The following is a 14,209-nucleotide window of genomic DNA, read 5'->3' on the forward strand; positions in this document are numbered from 1 at the left end:
TTCCCACCAAAGTGGTACCTATTTATCTACTTGCAATTTCTTGCTTTCGACGAACTGCTAGGTTGGCAGGAGCTGGAACTAGAGACGGGAGCTCACTCCGTCATGTGGCACACTCGGGTCTCAAACTGCTGAACTACCAACCTTCCACAGCCCGCAGTTCAGCGTCTTAACCACTTGAGCCACTGCAGCTTAATAAAGCAAAATCTTACGGAAGCGCCATAAATAGGTTCTTCCACAATAAGGTGGGGGGGGGGGATATGTTCCTGGGTTGGTGCAAGCCTTTAATTTGAAAGTGGTTCCCCTCATTCTTTACAATTCAGCTATGCGGATTAAAGCTATTTCTGATAATATCGACTAACTACTAGCCCAATTCTTAAGGAAAATATTGAATATTCCCTGCTGTGTGTCAAATGTTGTATTATGAGCAGAATTTAGACAGATATCATTGGAAGCAAGAGCATGGCTATTTGCCTTCAAACTGAGATTAAAACAGTTCTGTGCTGAAGATGGTTTGTTAGCTGCTTTAAGTAGAGATCCCCACAAATAAACTTGTATGAAAGCGCTGGATGAGAAACTGATGAAAGTTGGAATGTCGATTGATATTTTTGAGATGGGCAAAACCAAAGCATTCTCTCTGATCAAAAAGCGAGTCTTGGAAATCAACTATAGTAGTTTGATTCTGAGAGCCTGCAGAGTATGCTCACCCCTAATTTTTGGTCTTTCTTACCCAAAATCTTTACCCCCCCCCCCAAATATGTACTATCTTACCATCCCACATTATTGCAGAACTTTTTTGTTTCCAAAACTGAACATTAAACCTACAATGGTTTTGCAGGGGAGATTGACTGACAGAATTTGCCCTTGTGGCCTTAATAATAAGATTGATACATCCTTTCACACCCTGCTGGAATGCAGATTTTTTAAGATTATGAGGGATTACTATATTAAGCCTTCATTCAATCAATTGTTCCCCTGTACTCCAGAAACTGGCTTTTTTGCTCAGCAATAAGGATCCTAAGACTGCTCTAGCAATTGCACAATTTGTCTGAGTCTTTTTAGCCCTTGTATCTAAAAAATAAGAAATAAGTGTCTTCTGCTCAAGATTCATGAATCAATGAGCTTCTAAGGGTACAAAAGGAAACAAATGGTGTAGTTCTAATATCACAGTGCTGACTCAGTAATAACAGTGTATTTTTCTTCTTGTTTGGTCCTTTGGTATGACTTTTGAGAATCATTACTAAATTGCTTAGTTCAGAAATTATGCACATTTCACCTTAGTAACAATGTCCTTCTTCTGGCATTTGATTTGTTTCTTCTACTGTATTACTGATATTTTTTTCATTAAATTACCGAAACGTACCCATCAGGATTTCTTTTTTGTTCATAGGTCCAGTGCTAAGCTGTGAAGCTGCCACACAAACAGAATTAAAGCCAGACCTGGTGACTGTTGTTTTACGAAAGAGTCTGAGAGCAAAGGCTTTGCGCCCAAGGCCTCGATCTTTGATAGATTACAAATCTTACATAGACACTAAACTGCTTGTGGCAAAGTTCCTTGAACAGTCTTCCAGCAGCATGACCCCAGATGTACATGAACTAGTAGAAGACATAAAGTCAGTTTTAAAGTCAGATGAAGAGCACATGGAGGAAGCCATCACCAGTGCCAGCTTCCTTGAACAGGTAATTTGTTGTCAGAGCTGGACTCCTAAATGTTTCCTCAGCTTACCGGACATCTTTGGCTTACAGGATGCAAGTTCGCTCGGCACAGAAACATGACCTTTAGCATGAACCGGTGACCTGTCAGCTTGGTTTGTAGAAAGGCAACACCGCTGTTGACTCATGATAACTTGTGATCTTTGCATTATGGAGTACATTGAGAAATAGTACATTGGGAAAAGCTTGTGAAGTTTCAAATAGGCCATTTTCTGATCAAGCTCCGAGTTCAATATTTTTCTGCAACACAGAACACCCAAGTGGCGAGAGGTGGCGGGTGTGGCACTTGTATTTCTGAATTTATAGGAAAGCAAAATTCAAACTTTACTTTTCTGTAAGAAGGTGACATGGCAAGTGGGAGAAGCATCCACTAAGTACATGAAGAAGTTGTGGTGACACAGAAAAGGTCTCCCTTAGGAAAGAACATAGAGGAGGGGCGGTATTTGCATGAGGCTGACAGCTCCACCCAAAGGAGATTGGAGAATCCCTTCATGGAGCAGGGCACACATTGTGGGGGAAGGGAGGTTCCACCAGGGAAGAGGATCATCCCCTGACTCTTTATGTAAAATGATATTTATTTATTGTATTTTACAAAATAGCACAAAACATGTTTTACAAAATGTATGCCCTGCCTTTCTGCCCTTATAAGGGCCGCCAGGGTGGCTAACAAAACGTATATAACAAAAATCACATCTTAAAAATAATTCAATTCAACAAAAATTATTAAAACAATGAAAACCAAAGCTAGAATACATAAAGAAATATAAAAACAACAATTAAAACATTGGGCAGTAAGGAAGGAAAACAGGGAATGCGACATCAAACCCTGCTGGCTGAAGATGGAAACAGAAGGGAATAGACAAGTCTCCCTGGGGAGAGAGTTCCAGAGTTTTGGTGCCATGACGGAGAAGGCCCTCTCCCAGGTTGCCATCTCCCTAGTCTCAGAAGGCGTGGGCCTGTAAAACAGGGCCCCAAAAGGTTACTGTTGTGGCCGGGCTGGTTCAAGGGCAGTCCCACGGAGCACACTGCAGTACCCTAACCTAGATGTAACTAGGGCATAGACCACAGTGGCCAAATCCTTTCTCCTCAGGAAAGCCACTCCTAGCCCCAGCTGCCACCGGCTTATCTAGCGATAGTCCTGGGTCCAAGCGCATGTCCAGACTATGACCTTATGCCTTCAAGGGGAGTGTAACCTGATCCAGAACAGGTGACACCTTAAATCCCGGGTCAGACCTTCTGCTCACCAGCACCACTTCCATCTTTTTGGGCTTATGCTTCCGTTTGTTAGCTCGCATCCACCCCAAAAGTGCCTCACCAGTTCAGGGTTTCTATAGCTTCACCTGGGATCAGTTGGAAGCACAAGACAGAGCTGAGTGCTATCCTCATATTGGTGACCACAACCCAGCCCAAATTTCCAGATGACTTCACCCAGCAGTTTCATGTAGATGTTACAGAGAGCAGGGGACAAGATGGGGCCTTGCCAGACCCCACAGTCCAAAGGACTGAGCAGCAGCTCCTCAAGCACCACCTTCTGAAACCCACCCTCCAGGTAAGACCAGATCCACCACAAAATAGTGCTTCCCAAACTCAGCCTGTAAAGGCAGTCTAGGAGGATACCATGGGCAATGGTGACAAAAGCCGCTGAGAGGTCCAGGATAGTCAACAGAGTAGCACTCCTTCTGTCCATCTCCCAGTGCAGGTCATCCAGCAGGATGACCAATCAAGGCTGTTTTCAGTCGCCTAAACATGCCAAAGATTGGACAGGACCTAAACAATTACTTCCTCTGAATAAACATTTGTGCTGTAAACTCGGGAGGTGAAGTACAGATTCATCAGGTTTTTTAAACCAACCAATTAATCCTACGCATCAACAAAAAAAGGTTCGTTTTTTTTTTTTTAAGTGAGATAAGCTCCCTGGCGTAGATTAATGATTTTAGCGGTAAATCCTTGGTATCCACCTGTTACAGGATTATGAGAGTGCACATATTTTGTAGACTTCTTACTGTTAGCGTAGAAAAATATTAAACATGTTTAGTATGACATAAGTTCACTTTCCAGTTGTACATGTGATTTGAATATTTTGTTTTAATGTAGTATATGATCCCAATTAGACTTTACAGGGTGAGGTTTAAATAAACTTAACCCCCCCCAACTTTCTCCATATTGAAGAATAGATGTAGAAAGAGGTAACAGAAGATAGAGAACTCTAAAAAATGACAAGAGCGCTCTTCTTTCTTTGTGAAGGTGATGACACCTGCTTATCCCTCTGCATCAAGGGCACATACTTTGCCTTTCAGAAGGCACCCAGGACTCCTGCACTTGGAGAGCTGTGGGGATGTGAGTACTTTCACTGCAGCAGAATTTCAGCTGAGAAAGTGGAGAACTCCAAGGACAGAGCATGAACGGCCTCATAGCCTCATTGGAGTAGTACGGGAAACAGTGCTCTGAGCTTGAATATGTTATCCTTCCGGTTTGATGAAATGGACAGACCAGGAGTATACTTCATGAACATTCAAGTTGATGGGAGAGCAGTGTGCTTTCTACTTAGTGCTGCTTTTGGAAACAGTACTTGAAACTGCTAAAGGAACTTTATAAAAACCACTGTGTTTGGCTTTGAAGCAGTTGTCTTAAAACTGCAATATTCAAGTGCAATTTGTATATTTGAGATGCATTTCTTATTTTGGGATATGGTGAAGAATCGAGGTTGTGTGCACATTAATCTTTGTGGAGGCAATTATCTCTTTCCACTTAAAGCAAGTGCTTTATGCCTCCATTGTCTGTGGTTCCCCCTTCAGTGAATACCTACAAATATACTTTGGTCTCTTTGGAGGAATATAGGATAGAGTTAACTTATATTTCTAATTTCATACCATGAAAATGGAAATCCCCTGACAATAGAGCAGCCTTTATTTTTCAGTGAAAACTATGTTTTAGTCTGCTGTTAAAACAGGCATTGCAGATACAGTGGAACACAGTATGTCCTCACAAGTACCTACAAAATAGTGAAGGAAGCTTAAAATAAATTCAGTGTATTCTTTAGCCATGAGACAAGCCTGTTCCTTCTTCTGGCTTTGCAACTGAAATGACAGACACACATGGTGGAGTACTAAATGCTGGTTTAGCTAGAGTTGCCTCCATACCCAACTATGCATCAGATGGGATTTTTTTTAATAAGTAGAACTTTTAAGTAGAGATGGAAACAAACCACATCTTTGCAGTTCAGTTCATGGCTGAACCACGGACCCATGTGAACCAGAAGGTTGGTTCACACGACCCCTGCTTTCTGCTCCCCACGGAAAGCGACAAAGAGCAGAAAGCAATAGTTTAAACAGCTGTGAGCCATTTAAACCAAACAGCTGAGTGGTGGAGTGCCCACTCAACTGTTTGGTTTAATTGTCTTGGAGCTGAACCCAAGAAATACTTTTAAATACTTGAGACATGCACAGCTGAGCAGTTTGCTCCACGGAGCTCGGCTGTTTAAAGGGGCTTTCTTGGGCAGTGAGCCCAGGGGCTGACTGAAAAAGAAAGCCCATTTAAACAGCTGAGCCATGCAGAGCAGTTTAAACTTTAAAGGGACTGCACAAGAAAGCCCAAAACAGCTGAGCAGTGGGGAGCCCCAGCTGTTTTTGCTGCTTTCTGCTGGAGAATCCCTTTAAACCCCTGCTTTCTGCTCTGGCCAGGAACCAGCACAAACCCAATCAACTGCCTTAAAGGTTCGTGGAAGTCTGTGGTGGTAGACCCGTCATGGACTTTGGTTCCTGAACCACAAACGGAAAGATTTGTCACGAACTTTGCTTCGTGGTTGTTTGTGCCCATCTCTACTTTTAAGGGCTGCACAAGCATTCATTAGTTCATTTTAAGTACAAACTGCTATTGGAATTGGGAGGTTTCTTAGTGATGTCATGAAAGGCTAGCCAATCACTCAGAAACAGCTGCTACAAACCTGTGGATTTTTTCCAGAGCTGAAAGGTAAATTTGGACTGAATGCAAGGAGCATGCTTTCAGAGCAGTCATGTTGCTCTAAAAATTCTGTCTTTTCTCCCTTTGAAGAATTTAATGGCCAATATGAAAGTTCTGTGCACTTGGGACTGAGTTGTGGAAAAATAACTCAAAATGATGCAAAGAGTTCCCTCCTATGTGTGTGAGAGTATACATTCTCATGCTAATCATTTTATTAGAATGCTTTAGAGGGGTGCATATTTGTATGCAGGCAAAGCAAAGGCATTTCCAAGTATGAAAATATTCTTCCAGTATTCATACCCCTCTAACACTAGCAAGAGAAATGGTAAATAGTGTGGGGGAGTTAGTTCTTTTTTAAGCACTCCTTGGATTGTGACAGTAGTTTGTTCTCATTTGTTAGCCAGTTGCTGCCTTTACACAGTGTTACAAATTTGAAATCGATATGTTATTTAAGAACTACAGTGTGTGACTCATTATGATGATGAATATTTCTGAAAATGAAGATGCTTCTAAGATGAATGTTCCCCATGTGGAGTGTCTTCCCTTTAGAGCAGTGGAGAGTTTCGCAGGGAGCAGCAAGCTTCTCTGGGCTTCCATAATGTATTAACTGAGCCAGGAGACCTGTACTCCCCCCCCCCTTACACATATACAAATATGCAAAACCTAAATCAATGAGCCTCAAGCTTGTGTACATTGTCAATAGTTGCAGTCACTGGAATGACTCTTAAACTTGTATCTCAGTAGTCACAACTCCAATTCCTTTATGTAACTTTTCTTGATAATCAAGGGATTGCATGTCACATTCTCAGAACCTTTGCTTTAGGCAACTTTTAAATAACGTGGGTTTTTTTTGAAACTAAAGATGCTGTAAACTTACATATTATGCCTGCTTTTTTCAGTTTAGTCATTCTTCACAAGACAGCTGAAAGTTAAATGTGGCCCTGGTCACACGGGCCAGATATCGTGGGGGGGAGGCGTGGCTGTTTGCCCCGGAGCGAACTACCGTGCAGCCGCCGGATCAAACGTCCCGCCGACGTCTTGTGGTTCGGGGGGAGGTGCCAATCATACGTCAATCCTGTGGTGCGGCAAAGAAGCGGCGCGGCAGGGGTTGTGGGGTTTTTTGTAACCGAAGTGTGCACATGCGCCATTGGGTGCTTGTGCGCATTCCATGGAGACTTGGGGGGTAAAAACTTTTCGCGACGGGACATGGGCGGGTGCCGGATGCCACGAGCTACCATCGGAAATGTGATCAGACGCCCGCCCTTGCCCACGGTTTCCAGAAACTAGTACCTCAGAGGTACTAGTTTTTTACGGCGCATCTTTAGCGGGAAGCCTCGGGTTAGCCACAGGAGCTCTACGCTTCCCATATGTTGCGGTTTGATCGCACCCAGAAAATCCGCCTATCTTCCGTCTCTGTAGCGTGGCTAATGCTCCGTGTGACCACAGCCTGTGTATATTTAGAATCAGTATGGTAAATTTCCCTTTTTCCCTTTCAACAGTAAAAGTAACCAAAAGGTTGGTTTAGGTGTGGATTTGAAGTAATGCTGGGTGGTACAATATGAAGTGGTTGTCTATACTCTCTTCTGCAGCAGACTACAGCTCAGAGTTCACCATGCCATCTACACTATCAACCAAAGTAATCTGCTTGGTCTTGGTTCCACCACCCTTAGTATTCATGTCTTTGTCCTATGGCTTTAGTTCCTAGGACTTTACAACCATGCCAAGCTGCAGGAACACTCAGAGGTACAGAAAAAGAGGAAGCACCATCTGAATGTGAGATGTGTAGTCACCCCTTCTAGTATTTCTCTGTTGTCAGTTCAGGATCATGCAGTGCCTCCACAGGAGTCCAGAAGTTCCCTGCAGCTGCCCCTCTAATAACTACTACCTTGACATTGGTGAGCAACTCACTGAGCCCCTTTTCCACAGCGAGTCCTCACGATCCTGGGACTGCCCTTGTTATTGTACCACAAACATCCTGGAAGTTGTGCTAATTTTTAGAAGAACATTTTGGGATGCTTCAAGAGGTCCCTCTGACTTCTCCATGCATTACTCTGCCTTCTGTAAAACTCCCCATGGAGATACGTCTTTGTGGGGATGCTCACCTTGGAGCTGATCATCTTGCTCTTACTTGAAGTATCTTGTGGCTCGGACTACTATGTAGACCAATACAATCTCCACTTGCATTCCCAGGGACATAGTGTGGTAGTGGCCTGTCCACTCACCTGCTTTCCAGAACCTCTCCCCCAATAATGACAGTCTTCTTGAATATAAATATGTGGTGCTGGTAGCAGTGACAGGCAGTTGACAATACCAGAATGCAAAACATTTTTCCAAAGTATGCCACAACGAAAAATGGTGGTAGCAGCAAAACAAAAACATTGTACCCTTTCATAACTGTTCTTGGTAGACAAGTAGCATTTAAATTCCCAATATAGAACACAGAGTTACTACTGAATTTCATTTTATGTTATTTAAGCTGAGTTCTTTGCTATTCAGGGCAGTATCTTTGAGCAGTGGCTGGGATAACTTGTAAAACTGAAGGGGGATAGGTAAATGCCTCATGTCTAAAGACTTTAAGAGTCAAAGTCTAGATTCTTGTCCTGTCCCTCTACTCTTGGAATGTGTTCTCTCTAGATCCACTCTTCCCCCACCCCCACGCCTCTCTAAATTGACTTTTTGCATGGGAACAGGCCTTTTTCTGCTTTGGGGCTACAAAAGCTTTATCTTCATTTTAAGAGGTTTCTCTGACAGCACAAGAACAGGAAACAGGAGATGTTAATTGCTCTCAAGCACCCATGTCTTGGTGATGGCTCTCCCACCTAGTACTTAAAGTATGGTTATGCAAATGATTCTAGGTAGTAGAGAACAAGCAAAGGCCCCCTCACACATTGGCAAGAACGTGACAATTAGGAGAGGTCAGACAACTAGGAGGGGACAGAAACTGAGGCATGCCAAATAGTATCTCTTCCTGGGAAGGATGGGATACGCACAGATGTGGGTAGAAAGAAGAGATATAATCCCTTGGCATGGAGGGAGAGGGGTCCATTTTGGCTGATTCCATCTGGAGATAGGAGCTTTCACATGGAGCAGACAAAGACAAATGGCCCAGATAAAGACTCCCAAGGAAATGGGAAGCTTTTAGATTGCTGTGATTTCTAAGGTTAAGGAGCCTGGTTTAGATTAAGACCACCTAGGGCATATACAGAGTTGAGGGACAGGGGACTGCATGTTTGCTCCTTTCTTGTGTATCCCTTGCTCAATTCATTGGTGTTTAGTATGTGTGAACTTTTTTTTACAGTTCTTTAAACTTTAAATGCTACTAATTGTTCTCCATTAGGGGTGTGCAAAAAAATTGGTATTTTTCAGGTTTTGGTATATTGAACTTTTTAAAAAAATTGATATCTTCTAATATTCCCAAATCTCAATACAAGTATGGCATTCAGTTTTGGGATTTTTTGGAAATCCCAATTTTTTCTGGCTTGATTATACCCTATGGGGACTGTTACAGTTAATGGTCCCAATAGGGGTTAATGGAGAATTTATTGGGGGGGGATTTTTTGTGGAAGAGGCACCAGATTAGCAACATAGCTGCTAGTGTCTCTACTCAACCCTCCCCCAAAGTTTCAAAAAGATTGTATCAGGGGGTCCAGTTCTATGGGCTCCCAAAGGTTCACCCATTCTCCATTGGTTTCAATGGGGGGGAAGAAAGGCATTGAAAGGGATTGCAGACCCTTTACATGCCTTCAGTGAGCTGAGATTGAACTCAAAAGGCATTTAAAGGGCTCGTGGTCCCTTTAAACACCTTCTACAAGTGATGAGTTCACTTGGAAGGTGTTGAAAGGGACTGCAATCCCTTTAAAGGCCCATTAACTTTGGCTATCTGGTGGTCCCAAAAAAAATCCCAAATATGTTTGGTATTTTGGGGCTCAGCTATGTCGGATAGCTGGAAAAAACCTCAGAACTATATTCGGCTGAAAGAATAGCCAAAAAAAATACTGGCAAGAATTTTTTTGGCTATTTTTTCAGCCCAGATATAGATGAATGCACACCTCTATTCTCCATACCTCTTAGAGTTCTATTTGAACATGCTATTCAAAATGGGTGCCAGGGAAGAAGGGCAGTTGGTTGCTAGATTGCGAACTCCCTGGGAGTATACAACTTCAGTCAGCTGTCCCTGTGGTAATCAGTCACTGGATAGTGGGAGATACTGGCACCAGGTGGGACCTTTAATCAGCAATGTGGAAGAGAAGCTTGGAGTGCTGGCCCTCTCAGTGGGTAACTCCAAAATGGTCTGGTTGGTGGATGAGTACTGAAAGAGAAGTGGAAGCCTGGAAAGCAGCACTTGACTGGGTGTCGACTCAAGACTTGTTGGTGGCTAGACACCTGAGAGGATGAAACAGCGTGGAGCCCAAATGGCCATTCTGCCACATTTTGTTTGAAGAAACTCTGGAAATTTCCCTCAATTTCTTACAAAAAATTGGCAAGGAATGTCTTAAATCAGCATTTAGTGAAGATGCTGCTCTGCCATATCTCAACACAAAGGATCATATTTCCCCCCCATTCTCACCCCTCTTTTAAAGAATAATGGTAACACTTGGATCTGTGCAATAAGAGCTGGAAGGCTGTGCTGAACGTCAGAGCCAGAATTGTTACCAGGCAAGATAAACACAACTCAACAATTCCTGCCCTCCCCCCCTCTTGCCCAGGTAAGGTTTTTTTTGAACTGGGAAAAAGGAAACAAGTGTTGGATATGGTTTTGCCTTTTGGGTGTTTGGCTGGTCATTGTGCTAACAGGATACTGGACCTCAGGAGCAACAAGGCTCTTCTGCCTTATACGAGTCCTTTCCAGCACTTGGGGGGGGGGTTGGAATAAAAGTTGCATGTAATTTTTGTGTGCATTTCCAATGCAAAGAACCCCTATACTGAGTCTCTATGAACTATAGAGAACTTGGAAGGAAAGGAAGAAAGGGTCCCCCCATCTTCTGCTAAGTTCCCTATACTTCACACAGAACCTGAAGGCGAGACTGCATTTTCACAGGACTTTTGCAGAAGGGATGAACAGTGCCTCTGTACTTTCTGTGAAAGACCAGTGTAAAGGTAGAGACAATGCACCTGTAAGTTGTCTGCACATATAACAGGACTTGGTGGAAGGCTTAATGTCAACCAATGCTGTTAATCTTTTTAAAATCTTGGCCATGGGGGTCAGGGCCTGGCAATGTCAAACGGCAGGTAAAAAAAATGAGTCTGGTTCTAAATTTTGGGGCTGGCTCCTAAATCCAAAGAAAATATACCAAGTTAAAGGGCTACTGGGTGAAAACCCTAAATTATATTAAACATCCACCAGGGAAAATAAAGGTATTTTGCATGAGACATAGGATTCAGAACTGCTCTGTCCAACTTTATTATCTTTCATGGAGTGCTGGGAGGGTATGCAAATGAAAATGCACAAACAACAAAAAATGAGGTCTTCCTAAATGAATGTTAACAGAGTCTTGGCTGTATCTAATGCTTTTTTGGTATGTTTGTTTATTGTTGCAAATCTTACAGATATTAGCACTCTGTTAAATAAAGGAATGTAGCACACATGAATACATCACAATAAAACAGAGGCCAAGGAAAAAAAATTAAACCAAATCCCCCTTAAACCACTGTAAGTTTGTTTACAGAGAAGGGGTAAAAGGCCTGTGACAAAAATCTGAAGAGTTACATTCAGTAGATGTGCAGTATCAACATTCCAGGCTCACATTTGTGTGTGTGTGTGTGTGTGTGTGTGTATATATATATATATATATATAACTCAAGTTTAGTGTTTACAAAGAACAATATTGTTACAAATACAATACTATACTTCTCCCAACGCTTCTCAATAATTTCTATTCACCTTCTTTACAGAACAATAGTACAGCTTCATATTCATTAGTACTGTGCTCTCTCTATGTATATATACACATACACTTGCCATCTTCAGACACAGATTTCTTTTTATTCCGAGAAGTACAAAGAACTCCCCCCTCCCTACCACAAAAGCCTTCACTGGGAAATCCCCAAACATATTGCAAGTTATAATGTGATCCAAACACACAAAAAAATGGTAAATCAAGAGGCAGTTTAAACTTTATTGTAAACATGGAAGAGTTGTTGAAGTACACAGTTACCATCTTTGCTGGAGTTCTGCAAGCTGGAAGGGGTATAAAATAAACTGTTCTTTTGATCCCATAGAGGAGGCAATCTGCTTCCAGTAACTGCTCCTATAAGACCTGTTTAAAAACACTTATCAACCAATGGTTTCACCTCTAAACTTCCAGCCCACATTATTCAAATCCTTCTGCACAAGGTAAAAACTCTAACTGGTTATAAAAACTGAAGTTAAAAAGCTCTCCTCTTAAATTGTGCAGAAAAACCTTTGTATGAACTACGCTGTACATAGACAACAATGATTTCTCTAACTGCAACAGCGGTTTCTACAACAGTGAGGGGATTCACATTCTGTTCAGTCTGGTTCAAGAGCATTCATGTGCTCAAGAGGGGTCTCTGGTTCTGCAAACCTGCCCCACATATCCAACCAATGTTTAAGCCTACTGCAGAAACACAGATTAGAAGGCATTTGAGAAATGCATGGTTTTCTCTCGTATTTGCAATAATCTGAAAACCATTCACAGTAATTCAAGTTATAAAGATGTTCAGGTTTACACCATCATTTGACTCTTATATCTACCCTATTTCCATTTGTACTCTTGGATACAATGCTCTCTAAAATCTATGAAAATAAATGTATTCGGTAGGAGTAAATCTATTCTGGGAGGTAACACTGCTGAGGAATAGCTGGGCCCCTCAAGTCTACCTTTTCATTCAGAAAATTTCTGGAGTATCTGCTTTGGATATAGGGAAATGGGGGGGAAGACTCGATTGAGTGAAGAGATGTGGGATTAATAGGTGTTTAGAGGGAAGATGACTTTGCAAAGACATGGTCTTTCCTTGATGGAAAGAAAAGGCTATTGGTGAGCCAGGGAGGGAAGAAACATAGCTTGGTGCCTAAACTAAATCATATGTAGTATATATCACACTTCCATTGGTCAATGCATATATGCATATAGTTATTTATAAAAATCGTTCATGTGGGTTTTTTTGGAAAGTGCAGTGTTTTTAAACTAGGTGTATGAGTCTGAGAGCAGAATATTACTAGCAAGCTTGAAAAATAATACTGCATTTTAAAAAATGATTATTCCATGGTTTGAAATCCTGAAAGAAAAATACAGTAATTTGGGTGTCTTCACACTGAACACAACAAATTCCTACTTTGAACATTTCAATAACTCCTGCTACTCAAATGAGGTTTATTTCCTTCTCTCGTATAGCAGCACCTATTTTTCAACAGCAAAAAACCGACCTCTGTTTATTATCCAAGTAAAAAAGACACACAGAAAATCTGCATGGAACATACCCTCATATTTTTCAGGCCTTTTATAAGACCTCAGAAAAGGGGTGTTCATAAATCTTTTATTACGTTTTCCGCATCAAAGTAAATGGTTAAATATTTTGGATAATAGTTATTTTATTTTGTTTTTCTTTCAAAGCTGCCAGACAATTTTTTTTAAATATTACTTCATTATATATTTGTCTTCCTCTTACTTGGAACCCCCAATGGTTAGACGACATCCAAGTTCACATCTCCCTTGTTTCAGTAAAGCTATAGTATCTGGAGTTTTCTGAGCTCTGAGGTGCAGCCAATTTAAACAGCCTGATCATATGTAGAATCAGGCACACCTATGCCTAAGGATTTTAAAAGGGCTTAGGTGGACCTAGGTGCATAGGATCAGGCAGCTAGAATTTGCCCTGATTGCTATGCATTCCTATTATCTGTGTTGCCTTTCCTATACCATTACTATTATATAGGCAACAAAATCATTTACAACTTTGGTGGAAGGAATTAATCCCCCAATCCCACCATTATTCCTACATTATGTAGCCACTTCCAGCAGTATATGGGGGATAAGAGTATAGAGGTAGTAACTCCCTGGCTCCCCAGGCCCTACGTATTTCACACATTTAGTGGCTGAAGGTTCTGTCACACCAGCTCCTCCTTGCTCTCTCTATGCTTAGTGCAAGTGGTGGGATACTCATGTATCCACATACAAGACCCCTTCAGGGTACTGAGCCTCAGGTGTATGCCATTGGCCATCTATGCAGCAGGTACATGCAAATCCCAACCCCTTCAACTGATCCACCAGTGCTTTCCTGAATAGTGCACTGAGCTGTCATCTTACAAAGTATGTATCTCCTATTTTTCTTCTTCTATTGTTTCTACACAAACAGTACATAAATTCCAGAAAGGCAACCATGTTAGTATGCCATAGCAAAACTAACAAAGAGTTCTGGGGAACCTTAAAAACCAATATATTTATTGAGACAAGCTAATTTTGACATATGTTTTTGTGGCTCTATCTTGCAAAGACATATATCTCGTTAAATGTATTCACGTTCAAGGTGCCAAAGGAACTACTTTTTTACTCTTTTTTTGCTACAAATACTGAAGTCTACT

General features: G+C 41.7%; 1 protein-coding gene across 1 annotated transcript in view; it reads left to right on the forward strand.

The window, feature by feature from the left end:
• The window catches only part of FAM189A2 (family with sequence similarity 189 member A2), a 47,029-nt gene extending 41,983 nt beyond the window's left edge, over positions 1–5,046 (forward strand). The window contains exons 11-12 of the mRNA XM_015405858.1: positions 1,388–1,677; positions 3,955–5,046. Coding sequence (XP_015261344.1) covers positions 1,388–1,677; positions 3,955–4,158 — 494 coding nt within the window. The 3' untranslated portion in view covers positions 4,159–5,046. The remainder of the gene's footprint in view (positions 1–1,387; positions 1,678–3,954) is intronic.
• The last annotated feature ends 9,163 nt before the right edge of the window (positions 5,047–14,209 follow it).

Source organism: Gekko japonicus, unplaced genomic scaffold (assembly GCF_001447785.1).
Source record: "Gekko japonicus isolate JY-2015 unplaced genomic scaffold, Gekko_japonicus_V1.1 scaffold1507, whole genome shotgun sequence".
NCBI lineage: Eukaryota > Metazoa > Chordata > Lepidosauria > Squamata > Gekkonidae > Gekko > Gekko japonicus.